At 42.8% G+C, this 20,192-nt stretch overlaps 1 protein-coding gene across 1 annotated transcript in view; it reads right to left on the bottom strand.

The window, feature by feature from the left end:
• Positions 1 to 627: 627 nt before the first annotated feature.
• The window catches only part of LOC125447134 (zinc finger CCCH domain-containing protein 7B-like), a 75,913-nt gene continuing 56,348 nt past the window's right edge, over positions 628 to 20,192 (bottom strand). The window contains exons 18-23 of the mRNA XM_048521276.2: positions 16,111 to 16,244; positions 10,915 to 11,020; positions 9,500 to 9,608; positions 8,762 to 8,895; positions 6,200 to 6,366; positions 628 to 3,624 (exon numbers count right to left, since the gene is read on the bottom strand). Coding sequence (XP_048377233.1) covers positions 3,435 to 3,624; positions 6,200 to 6,366; positions 8,762 to 8,895; positions 9,500 to 9,608; positions 10,915 to 11,020; positions 16,111 to 16,244 — 840 coding nt within the window. The 3' untranslated portion in view covers positions 628 to 3,434. The remainder of the gene's footprint in view (positions 3,625 to 6,199; positions 6,367 to 8,761; positions 8,896 to 9,499; positions 9,609 to 10,914; positions 11,021 to 16,110; positions 16,245 to 20,192) is intronic.

Here is a 20,192-nt window from a genome sequence, read left to right as displayed (position 1 = left end):
GCTCTCGCTGCAGCTCAGGCAACAGGATTTGTTGGTCCTGTTACCAGTTGCCCCTGGCAAGAACAAAGCACCAGCTGGTTCAAAATAATCAGCTGCAAACATCAACTGGACACGTTATCGAAGGGTGTTAAGGCTCACAGAATCAAGTTGAGTAGACAGAAGAAAGAAACAGATAAGCCATTCTAAATAACAGCTGAACAGTTGAGGGGCTGAATGATCTCCCATTCGCACACAAATTTGTGCAAGACTCAAGACTGTAAGCCAAATCGAAAGTTTTCAAATTTGCTTTCCACTAAAGGTTACTTCACCTCACTCTCTCTCCCCACCTTGTTAACGTCTCCCTCTTTGACCCTGCCTTTGATTGTCTCCTCCTGTTCTATCACCTCCCTACAGTGCCCTCCACAAATCCACATGTTGCCTGACAATGAGGCATTCTAGTCAAAAACAAAAAAAACTGCAGATGCTGGACTCCAAGGTAGACAAACGGGAGGCTGGATGAACACAGTTAGGCCAGGCAGCATCTGGAGGAAAGGAGCAGTCAACATTTTGGGTATCACCCTTCTCCCAGTCCTGAGGAAAGGTAACACCCGAGACGTTGACTGCTCCTTTCCTCCAGACACTGCCTGGTTTGCTGTGCTCTTCCAGCCTCCTGTTCATCTACCAATGAGACATTCCAGTTCGGCGAAGGGTTTAGCACTGAAGGAGTTCCTCATTCCTCACACTGCATTGTCTACACTACTCCATGAAATATTAGATTCTTCTGTAATGTTACATTCTCTAGAACACGACGTTATAAATATCCAACAACATCATTTCACACTGCACCATGTATTAGTTTGGTCTAGATTAAGACAGCCTTGGGTCAGAGAGTGTGAACGAGCGAGAGTTAAATGCACCAAGCAGTTAAAAATATGGATTATACTTAAGTCCTAACATTTCACTTTGAATCAATAGGATGGGAGTGGTGCAAATGAAACAGCGAGAGGAGTGGGAACATTGACTTGGAAGAACTGAGCAATAGTGTTTACAGGCAATGGGTGTACAATAATGTATCAATTTGCACCTGTAGTTTCACAGATAGCTCTTTTCTCTCAAAAAATATATGGTTTCAAGGTGACCCAATTTAAAATAATGTGCATAATGAAAGGTGAATGGAATAGCTCCAGGTGGGAATAGGTAAATGACAAAGAATGCAACCGGGCTGACGTAGTAAAGAATATTTCCACTTTTGTAAAGTCTTATCCTCAATCTCAAATATAAAAATACATTATTGAATTGAAATGAACTTTGGAGAAATCTTTTTGTGCAAGTGATCAAAACGTGGAACTCACTTTCACATAGCATATTTTGAAGGCAAATAGAATAGATGTTATGAATACACGAATTGGAGGAAGAAACAGAGGGATATGCTAATAGATTGAGATAAGGAAAGACAGAATGAGGTTTGTATGGAACCTTACATAGAAGCAGTGAATATACAGAATGGACTGTTCGGAGAGGCAGGGAGACTTGGCTGGTTTTTGGCAAAGAACACAAGTTGAAGTTAATGAGAGAGAAAAACGAGATATAGACAGAGGGACACACAAACAGCTGCATCCTGAACTTCTAACACCAGTTGAAAGAAATAAATGATCTTTTATGATATATTCTTCGGTACAAATTGACTTGCATTTCCCAGTTGTAAAAGTTAATCAGAACAAGCCAAGCAAACTTAAAACAGAAAGTGCCTTTGGTGGATGGGAGTGGTGGAAGGGAGAAACGTTCCTGATTGAGAACATTCCCTCTCCTCCCATTTCCTTTTTATTTACACCAACAGGTACAATTGGAAGATAAAGATATTTTGGTTCATTTAATTCATCCTTTCAAAAAGTCACCTTTACTTCCTCTAGCTTCAATGATTAAAACTGTGATTTATATCACGAGCTTTCTGTTCAATGAACCAAAACTTGCTTCATGACCCAGTTGATATAACCAACACACGACTCAGTTAGGACCAGGGGAAGTCATGGCCTGGATTAGGTGGATCTTGTGCTGACAATACTTTGCTTCAAGCCTCAATGTCACTGGCATAGGTGGGGGGTGAGCGGAGGGAGATTAAAACTAATTGAGCGGAGTTTCTTCACCCAGTTGTTACTCAGTGGATTCTCTCTGCTCTTCCACGACACATGTACAAGTACATGGTGAATACAGTAACCAGCTTTACATTCTCCTAACCTCAGAGCCTGGGCTCACACATTAAGAATTAACAACCCGCATGTGTGGATGTAGGAGGATATCGGCAACTACAGGGATGGAAATGGGAGAGGGGCGACAGGGCAGTGCATTAGTTGAAACCTTGTAGAAACTGCCCTATCTATTTTGTGAACGCAACGCAACAGACGCAATGGGCAGACGCAGACTCAGTTCAGCATTGTCACTGAATAAAAACCAAAAGAACTGTGGATGCTGTAAATCAGGAACAAAAACAAAAGTTCGGCAGCATCTGTGAAGAAAAGAAAAGTTAATGTTTCAGGTCCAGTTACCAATCCTCAGTTCTAAGGAAGGGACCCGAAACATTAACTGTTATTTTCCTTCACAGAGGCTGCCAGACCTGCTGAGATCTTCCAGTAACAGTGTTTATTCAGCATTATCACTGGACCGACTGCTCAACTGCACATCAACAGCTCTGGTGGGCTACAACAAGTTGTTTTCCAAATAGCTCTGCTACAGGAAGATAAATACATAAAAGAGTGATAATGTAAGCCATTCTGCCGTTTCTCATGTCAACAGAGTTAGGAGTTAATTTTCTCACTGATTCTTCAACTTAGGTTATTGCAAACTTTCTGCCCTATCACAGGGAAAAGCCCTCCCACTGTCTATGGTCAGTGTACTTGTTTCTCACTGCTTGATGGTCATAATGGTGTGCTACAGACTAGGAACTAAATATCGGGGGTTACCTATCAGGAGAAATCCTGGTCCCTCAGTCCCTCATGCCATTGGAGTTCCTTCCTCTATACGGTCACACCATTTGCTGTCAGCTAATTCAGTGCATTTATCCTCGAGATTCTAGTCACAATGGCTCAGCTCAGCTTCTCATAGATTCATAAAACTGTCCCTGTGGGTATAAATGTAACGTAGGTTCACAAATCAATCCGTCACACTGTACACAGAACCCCAAACCCTCGCCTCCCACCCTGCCTAACCCCAGGAACATCCTACACATCTGTAACAGCTGTGAGCACTTTCTTTTCTGTCTCAATTTAAAGCTGCTCCTGCCTTTGTTACAGCTGCATTTAAACACGAGAGAAAAACGCAGCGCGCAAGGCAACAGGGATTACCTCGGTGTAATAAGGTCACGGTTCAGGACTGTACCCATCATTTTACCAAAAGCAATTTTCTTCTCTTTAAAATTTAAAAGTGTTGCAGCAACAATTAAATTGAACCAGTTTTATCCATTAATTTAAGTCCTTCATCAAAAAACTGTATTTGCCAAAATCATTGTCGTCTGGTGCGATCAGCATGTCCTTCCTGGCTTTGGCAAACTTCATTTTCATTAAATCCCTGCGTTCAATCCACTCTTCCAGCTCTGACTGGCTGTGGGCAAATTGACATTGATCACCATCAGGACAGGATTTCTTCCTTTGTCTGGGGAACGGAGAGAGAGAGTTACAAACACAAACACAATGAGAATTCAGTCCCTCGTACCTGTTCAAATCCGTCATGGAATTACACAGAAATATAACACAGAAAGCAGGCCATTCAGCCCAACAGGCCTATGCCAGAATTTATGGTCCAAAGGAACCACTGCCATTCAGTTTGATCGAATCTCAGGCTTTCCAGCAACAGCTGCCATGGAAATTAGCCTCAATGTTAACAGCTGTGAGGGCCCTTTAAATCTTCACCCTTTTAAAGAAAATAGTGGCATGGCCCAACAAACTGATTGCTGAAGATGACTCCTTCTCACATCTCTAGGTCTAGTCCCATGCTTCAGCCCTGTCCCCGCATTCCTCCAATCCTTTAGCTCTGGTCCCACAGCCCCCCCACTCCCTCACAACTCATCTTTTAAATCTTGCACCTTAACATTTGGATAAGTACATGAATAGGAAAGGTTTGGAGGGATATGGGCTGAGCGCAGGCAGGTGGGGCTAGTTTAGTTTGGGAACATGGTTGGCATGGATGAGCTGGATCAGAGGGTCTGTTTCCCTGCTAAATGACTTTATGCCTCCATAACTTGGACTGACTTTTGTCCCAGATCGCTTTGTACCACATCTTTTAGATTATTTTCTAACGAATACATAACCACAATTTTCTTGCCAAAATGCACTACCATTGAAAAGATAGATTGTGAAATTCTGGAGCAGATTGATATAAGTAACAAGGGGGTATTGGAGGTTTTGGTAGATTTTAAAAAGTGGTCAAATCGCAGGTCCAGATGATTGTATCCCAGGGTGCTCTAGGACATGAGGGGGAATTACAGGGGCCCTGACCCACAATTTTAACTCGTGCCTGGCCACAGAGAAGGTGCCAGAGGACTGGGGGACAGCTAATGTGGTTCCACTTTACAAGACGGGTGGTAGAAACAGATGAGGAAACTACAGTGAGTCTAGTGTCAGTGGTATGGAAAATTGCAGAGAATAGTGAAGAGAAAATTAATCTCCGTTCAGACTAGCAAGATTTGATCAGGAACAGTCAGCATGGCTTTGTCAAAGGGTGGGATAAATCTGGTGGAACTTTCTAAGGAGGTGATCAAGTGATTGGATGAGAGTTGGGCATTTGATGCAGTTTATATGAACTTCAGCAAGGCCCTCTGACAAGGTTCCGCGTGGGAAACTCAAATGATGGTAAAAGCACACGGGATCCAGGGTTACTTGACAAGATGGATCTAAAATTAGCTTAGTGGCAGGAGACAGGCAGTATTGGTAGAAGGCTTTGTGTGTGTACAATGGCGTACCGCAGGAGTTAATGCTGGGTTCCTTACTGTTTATGACATTCATAAATGATGTACATGATAATGTGGGAGGGATGATAAGAAGGTTTGCAGAAGACACAAAGATTGGCTTGGGTGGTAGATAGTGAGGAGGGAGGTATTAGCTTAAAAAGAGGTCAGAAGAGCAGATCAATGGCAAATGCAACTTAACCCTGAAAAATGCAAGGTGATGCACTTTGGGAGAAGGAAGCACTCGATGAAAAGCAGAACACTAAGAAGCTAAAAAGGAACAGAAGGATTTTGGGGTGCTTGTCCACAGATCCCTAAAGGTGAAAGGACAGGTTAATACAGTGTTTAAGGTGGCTTTTGGGATGCTTGCCTTTATCAGTCAGGGCACTGATTCTGAGAGCAAAGAGGGCACATTGAAGCTGTATGGAATTTCAGTTAGGACACAGCTGGAGTACAGTATGCAGTTCTGGTCACCACAGTATAGGAGAGAATGTGACTGTACTGGAGGGAGTGCAATGGAGATTCCGCAAGATGTTGCTTGGGATGGAACAATTCATTTATGAAGAGAGGGTGGATAAGATTGGGTTGTTTTCTTTAGACTGGGGTTGGAAGGGAGGCAGGGGGTGGGGGTGGTGGTGTAGCATGCGTGTGTAGGATGGTGGTGGTGGCTGAGGGGGGCCTGGTAGAAGTGTACAGGCTTAGAGGGGCATGGACAGGGTGAGCAGAAAGCATCTAAATGTTCTGCTTAGTTGAAGTGTCAATATCAAGGGGACATCATTTTAAAGTGAAAGTGATGGGGGTCTGACTTACATCCACTGCCTCGAGGATAGTTGACAACCTTTAAATACTTGGGCGAGTGTTTGAAATATCATACATGTTCAAGGCCATGGACCCAATATGGAGAAATGCAATGACATAGGTAGTAGTATATTTTTCAACAGTACAGACTTTTTGATTCTAATGATTCTTTTGAGATTCTTTTGCTGATGACATGCTCCTAATTTTCTCAACAACAATTAGAGATGGAAAATAACTACTGGAGCTGTCAGTGACATCCATATCCCAGGATTAAACATAATTTGCAGTATCATTGCACACAGCCACCAATAATCCTATTTCCAAATAAGAAATTAATTACTGTACCGACTTGATCTCTTTCTGTAGGTTAGTCCTTTATGGATTTGCTACATTCTCAGTAAAACATTACCTTTTTGGAAATGATGGCTGTGACCTAGGTTGTTGCTGTCCAATGGACAGTTTCCTTCCCCTTGCCCCAAGCCTCACCTCTCACACAGTTTAAACTCTCCCATAGGGAAACGATGTTGCCAGCAGTTCTGATCATCCTCGGAATTGAACACCTTGTCTTTGTGTTTTTCCGACGTGATGTGTTTCGCCCACTGCTTCTCACTGTTGCTGTTTTTCCCACAAAGCCAGCAGTGGTAGCCAATTTGCTGAAATACGATGACACGGCAGGTTAGAGAGAAGGATGTAAGAAAACCAACGGAAACTCTTGAACCAGGAATCTTTAGTCTCAGGTATGACCTTCATTTTGCTACAGATAGGGCTTTGGTGAGGCCACTTTTGGGGAACAATGTGCATGTTTAGTCTCCTTATTCAAGAAGAGTGCAGAAAGATATTGAAAGCATTTCAGACAAGGTTAACTCCACTGACTCCTGGGATAATTGGGCTGTCCTTTGAGGAAAGGTCGGACCGGCTGGGCCGGAGTCCGTAGGACTTCAGATGAATAAGAGGTAATCATCTTGAAAAATACATGACTCTAATAGGGTGTATAATAGCAGATGCTTCCCCTCGTAGGAGAGATGAGAACTAGGGGGAGGTAGTCGAAAAACAAGAGTCACCCAATCTAGACAAAGACGAGGATTTTTTTTGTCCCCTTTCACCAGCTCATTAGTTTGTGGAATTCTCTTTCACAGACAGTGTTGAGTCAGGGTCTATGAATATTTTTAAGGCTGGAGGAGATAGATCCTTGACCACGAGAAGGTCAAAAGGTATAGGGGTAGACAGAATAAAGCGGAGACCACAATCAGATCAGCCATGACTTTATCAAATAGACTACTCCTGCTCCCAATGTGTAGTTTTCTGTATGTCCGTGATACAATCCCACCAACACCACTAAACCCCATCTCTACAACCTTTTTCAGTTATGTATCACAATCTGCACACTTTTCTTCTCAATTTAGCCTTGCAGCATAATCCTGTGGCCCCTAAACAACACTCAGTGATAAGAGTCTTGAGTCAGCACAGCTCCAGCACTGATATTCTCATCCTAAGCCCCTCCTTTTTTTAATTACCTTCTAAAACAGACAGAAAGATCACCTCTCTCATTATGCCCTTACTCCCATTCCATCTTACTGTTCGGTGTCTGTTGCCCACTCTTCCTTTTGTTTGTAAGGTATATTAGGGTATTTGATTTGCTAAAGTGTGCACATTACCAAAGGTACCATTACTGAATGCCCCAGCTAAAAGGGAAGCTGTTGATAGGCAGAAGGAAGAAAATGATAGAACTAACTGACCAAACAGCACATCCCCTTTTGTCATATTTCACAGGCAGACAGGACACTTGAACCATACATCCAGAAACTTCAGTCCCCAGTCCATGCTGGAGGAACTGCTCTCAGTTAAAACAACAGAGAGATCCTAGGACTAGAGAAAGTTAATAAAAAGGAGATCAACTAGTCTCCTGCTTCTGGTGAATATTTGGTGAGATGTTAGTCTGTGGCTTGATACTGTATGAGTTCAGACTGAGCTTAGCTGTGCTGGGCTGTTCCTTCAGGTAACCTACAAACGGTCCAGTGTTATCCTGCACAATGGTTACTGAAAAACGGTCAGTACCTTGGAGTGGCCTGGCAAGAAAATTGAGAAGGGAGAAATGAAGCAGATGCAATTGACTTGTTTGAAGTTTGCTCTGAGGTGGGTTTTATTACACTGCAAGGAAAGGCTATTATGAACTTAAACCATTGAGATGAACAATGCATTTTAGAGTGAGCAAAGAAACAGTGTGGTGCTGCACACTTTATCAGCTGGCTAATTCTAAACCTTTCTGCACCAAATTTTGGATGAGGAATACAAGAAGCATAATGTTAAAGGTACTAAAGTAATGCAAACTGTTGAGTGCAGAGCTCAGGTTCACATACCAGTAACATTACTGAGGGAGTGGTATTTTGGACCTGACATTAAACAGAGATTCAACTGCACTCATTTCAATGAAAGCCAGGTGAGTTCTAGCCAAGAGTTAGCTCACAATCAACATCACAAAAGCTCAGAGATTTTGCACTACAAATTGACTGTCCTAAATTGCAACACTGACTACCCTTCAAAAGTATTTTTGAAACAAAGATGTATTTGTTTGAAACTTTTAATCTTGCATTCATTTGGACAGTTTGCAAGAATACCAATAAAAGGGAGAATTCCCAACTTGATACTCCCTCCCCTACCCTTATAATAAAACCCAAAATTTAGTTTGCCTTCCAAATTATTTGCTGTGCCTGTGCAGCATTTAAATTTAATGTTGATCTCACTCTTTGTGCACCTTCTCTGCGGCTGTAACATTGTTCGATTACCCTAATACACTTTGTATGGTATGATCTGCCTGTACGGCGCACAAAACAAAAATAAAACTTTACTGTAACCAGGTACATGTGACAATAATAAATCAAATGCTAACTTTTTACGATGCATGTATGAGGGCAAGACAAATTCCTTTGTACAACTGGTTACAGAATATGATGCACCTCAGTCTTGTGCGACACAAAGTCCTATCAATATCTGAATCTCTGGAGGTTAAGGTCCAGCTTATTTTCTCAGAATCTTAGTTCCTGTACATACCCCCACGTCGGCGTAGTCAGTGGGCATGTGGATCTGCTTCTCACTCTGCTTAGTGCTGAACTCAGTGGGCTCCCCAGTCATCATTGGCTTCTGGTTCTTCAGCCACATCTCATACACCTGCTGCATGTCATACACTGAAATGGGAAGACAGGTCAAATGTTCAGTGCAATGAATTTCAGCTTCTAAGTGATGCACTGAAGAAATGGGAATGGGAAATGATTTTTACAGAGGTTCCTACTGACAGAACAATTTTTGGGGATTACAGTGGCTCTGTGGGAGCACTTCTTAGCTCTGAGTCAAAGGGTGGCAAGTTAAAATCCCATTCTCGGCTCACACTTGATTGCAGTACCAAGGGAGGGCTGCACCGTTGGAAGTGCTGTCTTTTGGATGAGATTTTAAACCAACAACCTCTTAGGGTTTCAAAGAAAGAGAATGAGTTCTGATGACGTTGCCCCTCAGCCAACACCAGAAAAATGAATTACCAAGTCATTCAATGCATTGTTGGTTGTAGGAGCTTGCCATCTGTAAATTGGCAGTCACATTTCCTATATTACAATAGTGCGTGCACTTTTTAAAAGATGATCACTGGTGAGAAAGTGTTCTAATACTTCAGTCAAGTATCAAAGAGCTACTACTGTTTATGGACAGAAACTGCAAAGGTTAAGGAAGAAAGGGGGGTAAGTTAGATTTGGTGGGACATGGAGCAGTCATAACAAAGTTAAAAACAAATCGACTTACTTTTAGTTTCCTTCATGTATGTCCAGACATCAAGCTCCTCAAGACTGTGGGCAAACGAGCAGTTTCCAACATACTGGCATTTCTTCCCCTTGGCAACATGTGTACACAACTGGAAATTAAACCACACTGATTGATGTAAAAGAATTTAACCAAACAACAACTGTATTGGACTCAAAAATCTCTGGTCTCTGACACTGCCATGAGCATGGCATGAAATGACTACAAGTTAATGGGAAGTGAACAGAAGAGAAAGCAGTGATCTGTATAATGGGTCACCCCAAACAACCTCATTGCACATACCCAGAAAACCCAGTGGTATCAGTGGTTTGGTTTGATGACTGGGCTTTCTGCTTTTCCTTCACAGGCAGAATACTGGGACAGCCACATCCCACATACAATTCCCTTCCCCTAACATGTCCATGTATCACTAGACACAGCATCACCCGCAATGCTGCCTCTACAAAGTGACTGAAAGAACAAGCCACTCAACATGCTACCTCATGACCATTTGAAGACCAAGTTGTGTTCTGAATGCCTCGGTCTTCAGCAACCTGTTAGAAATCTCGCCAAAGCAGCAAAATTTGACATTACAGCATTATGAACACCCACATTCCAGGATCACAGTGCCTATCAGCTTCGGCTCAGTAGATAAATCTCTCACCTCAGAGATCATGTATTAATTTTCACTCCAGAGAACAGGCCACACAATCACAGGCAAACATTTCAGTGCACTCCTGAAGGAATGCTGCACTGTCAGAGGTGCTGTCTTTCAGATGAGGCATTCAACTCAAACCCCTGGCTGTGCCCTCAGAATGTAAATGATCCCATGGTACTATTTCAAAGAAGAGAACTGGGGAGTGTATCCTGATGTCTAGCTTGATATATATACTTTAACCAACACAAATAGATTAGCTTGTCAATTATACATTGTCGTTTGTGGGAGCTTGCTGTGTCTGATGCATTGGGAGGCAGTGGCATGGTGGTAAGATCACTGAAATAGCAACCCAGAATTTCAGACTGATGTTCTGGGAACATGGGCTTGAGTCCCACCACGTTGAATGGTGAAATTCGAACTCAATAAAAATCTAGAATTTGATGATGACCGTGAAACCATTAGCAATTGTCATAAAGAAACATCAGGTTCATTAATGTACATTAGGGAGGGGAATCTGCCTTCCTTACCCAGTAGGGCCTATTTGACACTCCAGACCCACAGCAATATGGGGGATTTTTATCTCCCCTCCGTGTAATTAGGGACGGACAGTAAATGCTACACCTTCACCCAGGGAAGGATCAAAGAGAAATTAATTTTCAACATTACAAAGTGGCTGCACTGACAAATGTACACACAGAGCCTGCTGAGATCATGAGAAAGTATAAAGGATACAGAGTGACATATTTGTTTCTTTACTCACATCATACTGCTGTGGGATGTTCCTGCAGGAAGGCAATGGGCGGATAGCAACCCACTTCTTCCGCTCACTCGACATCACCAGCATTACTCGCCGCTCCTTAGTCCATCTGGAGAACAGGAACGAACACCATTCAGGGCACTACACTTCAGAAAGAACCTGAAGACCTCAGATGGCGTCGAGAAGAAGCATAATAGAATAGCTCCAGGGAAAATAGAACTCAAGAATCAGGAGCCCCAGTAGATAAGATCATGGAGGATTGAACTATGATTGTAACTCCATTTTCCTGGCTGCTTTCCCCATTATCCTTGACTCTGCTGTGAACAAAAAACCATCAAACCCAGGTCTGAATGTACTCAATGATCCAGCCTCCACTGCTCTTTCTTCTTCTCTAATAGCAGTGTTGGTCTACTTACACCACATGGACTGCAGTGGTTCAATAAGGCAGCTCACCACCACCTCCTTCCAGGGCAACTAGGGAAGGAGTTTAGTTTGGGATTTTGTTCGGCATGGATTGTTTGGACTGAAGGGTCTGTTTCCATTTTGTATGACTTGATGACAATAAATGATGGTAAGCAATATTCATATTCCATGAAAGAATAAAAAAAAATTCCAAAGACTAAGAGCCCTCTGAGAGGAAACATTTCCCCTTATCTGTGTCTGAATTGGGAGATCTCTGATTTTTAAACTGTCTCCCCTAATTCCAGTCTGTCTCACCAGGGACAACATCCTCTCAGCATTCACCCTGTCTGGTCCCCTGAGGGTCTTGTCAAACATGGAAAAGGAATAGCTGCTAATGGGACTATTAGTGGCCAACAATGCAATTCCCCTTGGGATCTTCTATTTCAATAACATCTCTTATCATTATTCTAAACTCATCGGGCTTCGGGATTACAGTCATGTGATTCTATTTCTTGGAATTTAGATGGTTGAGGGTGATTTTATTGAAATGTTCAAGATATCAAGAGAATCTGTAGGATAGAAAGGGGGATACTACTTCCAGTGGGGAGTCGGTCAAAATATTAGAGGCAGGCATGAAGTTAAAAAACAATTCTTCAGGGCTGGTTGAAGTCTTCTGCAGAAATAACAATTAATGCTGGATGAATTGTTAATTTTAGATCGGAGATTGTTCGAAACTGCTTGGCCAATGGTATTAAGCAGCTCTTGGAATAGGGGTTCAAATCCCTCGATGGCAGCTGGTGGAACTTAAATTTAATCAATAACATTAGGAATTGACAACTAGTCTCTGTAACAGTGGGCACGTTGTCATCATAAAAACCCATCTGGTTCACAAATGCACTTTGGGGAGGAAAATCTGCCATTCTTACCTGGTCAGGCCTACACATGATCCCAGAACCACAGCAATGTGATCATCCTTTGCTACCCTATGAAATTTGCCAAGCAACCCAATTAGTTCAAGGGAAATTAGGGATGAGTGACAAATGCTGGCCTTGCCACATCTCTTGACAATTCTAGAAAAAAAAAAATGAAGTGTTTTCACAGAGAGTAAGTAAAGAGAAAATTCCTAACGGCTGAAGGGTTGATAAGCAGAGGGAACAGATTTCAGGATTTTGCAAAGGAACCAGGGCTGACATGAGGAAAAAGGTTTTACAGAGTGAAGAGTAAGGGTCTGTGACGTATTGGCTGAGGGATGCTGATTTATAGAGTCCTACAGCAGAGAAACAGACCCTTCAGTACAACTCATCCATGCCTACCAAGTTACCAGTTCCATAACTAGTCCAACTCGCCTGCAGTTGGCCCATATCCCTCTAAACATTTCCTATTAGTGTGCCTGTCCAAATGTCTTTTAAATGTTGTAATTGTACCTGCATCTACTACTTCCTCTGGTAGTTCATTCCCCATAGAAACAAACCCCTGTGTGAAAATAGTGCCCCTCAGGTCCCTTTGAAATTTTTTTCCTCTCACTTTAAAAATATACCCCATACTTTTGAACTCACCCACCCTGAGGAAAGGACCTTTGCTAATTACCTTATCTATGCCCCTTATAACTTTATAAACTTGTTTATGTTTAGCTCTCAACCTCCTACACTGCAGTGAAAAAAGCCTCAGCCTATCCAGCCTCTCCTTATAACTCAAAACCTCTAGTCCCAGCAACATCCCTGTAAATCTCCTCTGCACCCTTTCCAATTTAATAATATCCTTCCTACAGCAGGGTGGCCAGACTGTACACGGTACTCCAAAAGTGGCCTAACCAAGATTGTGTAGAACCTCAACATGATGTCCCAACTCCAATACTCAATGATCTGAGAAATGAAGGCAAGCGTGCCAAACGCCTTCCTAACCACCTTGTCTACATGGTGATGCAACTTTCAAAGAATGATGTACCTGAACCCCTAGGTCTCTTTGTTCTACAACATTACCCAGGGCCTGACCGTTAACTGAGTAAGTCCCGACGTTGTTCATTTTACCAAATGCAATACTTCACAGTTACCCAAATTAAATTCCATCAGCCGCTCCTCAATCCATTGGCCCAACGGATTAAGATCCCTTTGTAATCGGAGGTAATCTTCTTCATTATTGGCCACACCACAAATTTTGGTGTCATCTGCAAACTTACTAACCATGCCTCCTAAATTGTCATTTATACAAGTAATTTGGGTTACAAACAAAAGAGGACCCTGTATTGATTCCCGTGGAACACCGCTGGTCATAGGCCTCCAGTTGAAAAACAACCCACCATCACCACCCTCTGTGCCCTACCATCAAGCCAATTTTGGATCCAATTCGCAAGCTCACCCCGAATTCCATGTGATCTAACTTTACTAATTAGTCTACCATTAGAAGCACCAGTAGGTAAGATCACGGCAGATCAAACTATGACCTTAATTCCACTTTCCTGCCTGCTTGCCCCATTATCCTTGACTCTGCTGTTGCACAAAAATCCATCTAACACAGTTCTGAATGTATTCAATGATCCAGCCTCTGTTGCTTTCTCTCCCTTCCTAAAAGCACTATGGGTGCACCTACACCACATGGACTACCATTCTGCCCCAATCTTTTTGGTTACATCCTTAAAACGCCATTGAGAGAAGGCAGTTAATCAGGCAGGATGGTGGCAGGAGGCTGGGGACTCCGGTGCCTTCCCGTTACTGCTCCAATTAAGTCCACTCTGAGTTCATTTTTGATGCTGGTTGAGCCCACCTTTCATGTGGAACCTTATCAAATGCCTTCTAAAAATCCAAAATATACAACATCTACCACTTCCCCCTTATCAACTCTGCTTGTCACATCCTCAGCGAATTCTTGTAAACTTGTCAAACATGACTGCCCTTTTGCAAAACCATGTCGAATGATTACATAAGCTTTTCTAAATGTCCTGCTGTTTCTTGCTTAACAATGAAATCTAGCATTTTCCCCAATGACAGATGTTAGACTAACTGGCTCACAGTTTCCCTCCTCTGTCTCCCTCCACCTTGAACAGCAGCATTAACCCGCTCAGGGTGGGGGTGGAAGAGGGGATCAGGGTAGGATGGGAATAGGCAAGAGAGATAGAGATGGGAAGCTGGTGAGTGAGACAGATAGGGAGCAGATGACAGGGAGAGAGTCATAGAGTTATACAGCATGGAAACAGACCCTTCAGTCCAACCAGTCCATACCATGTAAACCCAGAATATCCGTCTGTGGCTGACGAAGGGTTGAAAGGAACAAAAAGAGGAATTGGGAAATACAGAGAGGAAGAGAAAGAGAAAGGGGTACAAACATGCAATACAAAAAGGTAGTGAGGGGCTCAGGGAGCCTGACTAAAGTTGAAAGAGGAAGAGAGGGGAAAGGAATGAAGAAATTTATTACCACATTCTAAACAAACATTGCCACAAACCCCAATCGCAGAAAGTGCCACCTCTCCCTGGGTACACCTTCAACATGGATGGGCTCTGCCAAATCACACCCCTTGATTGCAATTATAATCAAGTGCTCCCAGGCAGCGATATGCTGCACACTCTGCACACTGACGTGAGGAACTAGGCTGCTTCCCACTCCCACCCCAGTGAATTCTTTGAAGAGGTGACCAAACTCGCGGACAAAGGTAGAACAGTGGATGTGGTATACGTGGATTTAAGTAATGCGTTTGATAAAGGTTCCCCATGGTAAGCTCATGCAGAAAGTAAGGGGGCATGGAATGGGGGAAATGTGGCAGATTGGATTCAGAATTGGTTAACCCTTAGAAGACAAAGGGTGGTAGTGGACTGAAAATATTCAACATGGTGCTCAGTTATGAGTGGTGTGCCACTAGGATCTGTTCTGGGTCCTCTTCTACTTGTGATTCTAGGTATAAAAGGGACATTGATAGGATGCACAGTTGGGCAGAGAAGTGGCAGACAGATTTTAACCCTGAAAAGTGTGATGTGATTCACTTTGGAAGGATAAATTTGAAAGCAGAATACAGGGTTAACGGAAAGATTCTTGGCAGTATGGAGGAGCAGAGGGATCTCAGAGTTCATGTCCGCAGTTCCCTGAAAGCTGCCACCAAGGTGGATACAGTTGTTAAGAAGGTGTATGGTGTGTTAGCTTTCATTAAAAGAAGGATCAAGTTCAACAGCCTTAAGTTATGCTCCAGCTATACAAACACCTTGTTCGGCCAAATCTGGAGTATTGAGTTCAGTTCTGGTCACCTCATTACAGGGAAGATGTGGAAGCGCGAGAAAAGGTGCAGAAGAGATTTACCAGGATGTTGCCTGGAATGGAGGAACGGTCTTACAGGGAAAGATTGAGAGAGCTAGGGCTTTTATCTTTAGAACGACGAAGGATGAGAGGCGACTTGATAGAGATGTACAAAATGATCGTATGTATAGATAGAGTGGACAGCCAGAGACTTTTCCCTAGGGTGGAGGTAGCTATTATGAGGCGGTATAGTTTTAAAATGAGTGGACGTAGATATAAAGGAGACGTCAGAGGTCGGTTCTTTCCTCAGAGTGGGGCGTGGAATGCATTGCTGGAGAGGGAAGTGGAGTCGGCCTCGTTAGGAGCATTTAGCTGGCTATTAGATAGGCATATGGATAATAGTATGAAGGTAGGGGTGGAGGTTAGATAGACCTTGGGTTTAGGGTAAAATTTCAGCACAATATCATGAGCCGAAGGGTGTGTACTGTGCTGTACAGTTCTATGTTCTATGTTCACTCCTTACAATCTTCCTATTGCCCATTATTTTAAAAATTTTGAAATGAAAGAAAATGGACTGACCCATGTCGTATTTTAGCACTGCAATACTTGAGGTTCTTGTCTGGTTCAACGACCTGCCCATTCCTCCAACACTGGCTGCAAACAAATTTCATCTTCATGCCCAGCGAGGCTGCCTTGCCAGCTCCAGATGGCACCTCAATCAAACAGAACAAAGATCCATTAGGCCAAATCTACCAAACAAAACAAAGACAGCAAAACTAAAAAGCCAATACATTCCCCACTTTTGGGCTGTAAAGAAGAAAACAGTTCTAGTCTTCCCCTCCAGGATCCTGACACGGCTGGGACAATGCGGAAAACTGCCTGGGTACGTCCTATCCATAAAAGGAAGGACAACCCAAACCTGGCCAATTACCACCCCATCAGCCTGCTCACAATTATCAACAAAGTGATGTAAGGAGTAAATGACAGTGCTACCAGTCAGTACTTACACAGTAAAACTTGCTCATTGAGACGGTTTAGGTTCCTCAAGCCTGCTTAGCTCTCAACTCCATTATAGCCATGATTCAAACACAGGCAAAAACAGCTGAACTCCACCAATTCAATGAGAATGACTGCCCTTGACACCAAGGCATCATGGCTTCCTAGCGAACAGGAATGCATGGAGTCATAAAGGAAGGTGGCTGTTGTAGACCAATCATCTACGTCTCAGTCTCAAGACGTTGCTGCAGGATTTCCTCAGGTTTGTGCCCTTTGATCAAACCATCTCTGCCTGTTTCATCACTGACCTGGCCTTCTTCATTATTAGGTCAGAAATGGGGATATTTGCTGATATCATTTACAACACCACAGAAACTAAAAAGGCAATATGTTCCCCACTTCTGGGCCATAAAGTGGAATATTCAGCAAGACCTAGGCAACATTCAGACCTGGGTGGTAAGTGGTAAGTGTCAAGCAATGATAATCTCCAATGAACAAGAATAAAACTGTCGCCCCTTGACATTCAAAGGTATTACCATCATTGAAACCTCTACAATCAGCGCCTCAGAGGTTATCATTGACCAAAAACCAAACTGAACTAGCCAAATAAATATTATGGGAACAAGAGGAGGCCAGAGGCTGGGCATGGCATCCTGCAGCATATCCTGACTCCCTAAAGCCTGTCCACCATCTATAAAACACAAGTCAGGAGAGCGAACGGAATACTCCTCACTTACCTGGACAAGTGCAGCCCTGACAACACTGCAGAGGATACACACATTATAGGACAAAGCCGCCCACTTGACGTGAGCGGTATCACATCCGTAAACATCCACTCCGTCCACTACTGATGCACACAGGCAGCAGTGTGCACAATATGAACAAAGCTCCTTGGACAGCAACTTCCAAACGTCCACCATCTAAAAGGGCAAGGGCATTAGATGGATGGGAGCACCACTACCAGCAAGTTCCCCTTAAAGCTACAGATGATCCTGGCTTGGAACTATATATCTGGTCCTTCAGTGTTGTTGGGTCATAACCCTGGAACTCCCTCTCGAACAGCCTTGAGACAATACCTACTTGCCCATGAACAGTGGCAATTCAAGCAGGTAGCTTACCTTCTCAAGGGCATTTAGGAATGGAAAACAAACACTGATGTTGCCAGCAACACACCCTTTCTGTGAAAGAACATTAAGAGAAAAGGGGACTAGGAAGAGGTGGCATTTAGCCTTTAAAAGACAGGCAACAGGGTATGTGACACAGCGACTAAAATAACCAGCCTGTCTATAATCTGGCTCTTGTGCTTTACTGTACAAAACAGGAATTAAGAAAGCACATAAGGGTGCACTTTAGAGACTTACTTATGTGCATGAGAGAGAGTCAGCAATCTGTAGGTGTGTACGAGCCACGCGTTAAGGGATATTAATATGTATGATACGAGGGAGAGGTGTACATATATCTTTACTCAGACAGGTAATAGAAAATTATCAAGACACTGAAAATATAATGAAGAATTTTCAACTTGGATTACAAAAGGAAAAGTCAGGCTTGAACAGCCTTAATGAATTTCTTGTATGCCTTACTGAAAGGTGAGCAGGGGAGGTGATATATTTGGATTTTCACCTACTTTTGAAGAAGTAGCACAGACAACTCATGACTTTCATTCTTACAAGGAGCATGAGCATTACCGGTGAGGACAGCTACTGTACCTGTACAATCAGGTCACAATGAGCCAGCCTTGCCCTCGACTCCCTTTGCCATTGGTAAAAGACCAGTGTAAGTTAGAGGAAGCCTTTAAGTGGCCAGTTAATGGCTCAATCAAATCACAGGGAGGTTGGCTGCTTGAGTCTCTTCTACTGCTGATAAAATACTATCAAAGGGCAGGTGGGCGATGGGCACAGTGTCACCACCATGGTACCCAATTTTACATCACCACATACCCTGCCCTACTTGTCAGGAGGACCATAAAATTCCACCTTGGGTGTAAGTGACATGGTGGACATTATCTGGAAATATGAACAGACAAACCAGAAGGAGTGAACAAAGATTAGTATTGCCATAATAAAGATAGAGCACCAATATTAATCTGTAGAGGACAGAATTGAAAATCAGAGAAGTAACATTAAACTAGTATTGAACCTTGGTTAGCCCCACTTAACATACTATAATCTGGAAAAGCTCAGGAGGTCTGGCAGCATCTGTGAAGAAACAAAAAAATCAGAATCAACGTTTCAGATCTGGTGACCCTCCCTCAGAATTCGAGTTACTTATCTGAGGAGTAACAAATAACACGACTCATGGCTATTCCTCAGTGAAAACACTATTGTCAAGGGAGACAAAGTAGTGGCTGAATAATTCTGTTCTGAAGAGGAGACACTGGACCCGAAACATTAATTCTGATCTTTTCTTCACAGATGCTGCCGTACCTGCTTAGCTTTTCCAGCAACTTCTGTTTTGTTTCTGATTTACACCATTCGCAGTTCTTTTGATTATTATGTACTATAATCTGTCTGGTCTCCACATTATAAAAAGAATTTCGTGGCTCCAGAGAAGGTGTAAGTAAGGTTTATGTGATGGATACCAGAATCGATATTTTAAGCCTATCTGAAAAGATCAAACAAACCAAAGAGTCTTTACATACAGAACAGTAAGTCTGAAAGATGACCCGGAGAAGGTCTAAAAGAAAGATAGAGGTGATAATGAGACAATATTCATTTGCATTAAAGGCCAGAAAATTAAGTTTATAATCATAACAAATAAATTCAGGAGAAACATTCCCCAGAAAATGGTCAGAACACAGAAGCCATGGCCACATGGAATGGTTATGATGAACAGCCTGGCCACACTAAAGGAGAAACCAGATAAACAAGCAAGGATGAAAGGAAGGGCAGGTTACACTGACAGAGTGCACTGCAGCAGCATAGACCAGATGTGCTGAGTGGCCCATTTCTGTGCTGCAAACTCAGTAAGTAATTCTACAAATAGAATTCATGGGTTCACACTTTACCGACATTACAACAGTGTAGCACTGATGGAGACTTGTAAGAAGCAATGGCCGTATCGAATACAGGTCATGCGTGGGACAGGGCGGCATCGTCCTGGTGGGTAAGGAGCAGTGAAGAAAAGGAGCAGATGGTGCTCATTTCCTTCAAACAGCAAACAAAATGCCCGACAATGTCAATACGAAGTGTACGCAAGTCAGAAAATAGCAGCAACATTAGTGAAATCCGGATTTCACAAGGTCATTGAGTATGAATTAATGTTAAGGTACTTTATATATATTCATTATCTATTTCATACAGTTTGAACAGCAGATGTAGAAATGTTGCAAACATTTGAATGCAGTGTTGATGACACGGCTCGATTCCCTTGATTGGAGGATTGTCAAATTGCAAGGAAAGAGGAGTTAGGAATTCGTTATCCCTAGTATGGAGATCTAGGATCGGCAAGCTGCAAATGGATGAAATGCCTTGACTTGTTACTAAGCTGATGAAAAAAGGAACCATGCTGTTGAACCTTTTTCTCTTGCAATTGTCACGATCAATGCATGACTGCCAAATTGCAAAGGGAGCAATAATGTATACTGCATAGACAAAAAGGTGCGCTGACTTGTCGGAAAGAGTTTCCATGGAAATTGAAGGTGGGAGCTGTTTCAATTACACAAT

This window comes from Stegostoma tigrinum, chromosome 38 (assembly GCF_030684315.1).
Source record: "Stegostoma tigrinum isolate sSteTig4 chromosome 38, sSteTig4.hap1, whole genome shotgun sequence".
Lineage (NCBI taxonomy): Eukaryota > Metazoa > Chordata > Chondrichthyes > Orectolobiformes > Stegostomatidae > Stegostoma > Stegostoma tigrinum.
The sequence above is the reverse complement of the archived record's forward strand: the minus strand, read 5'-3'. Positions and strand labels throughout refer to the sequence as shown.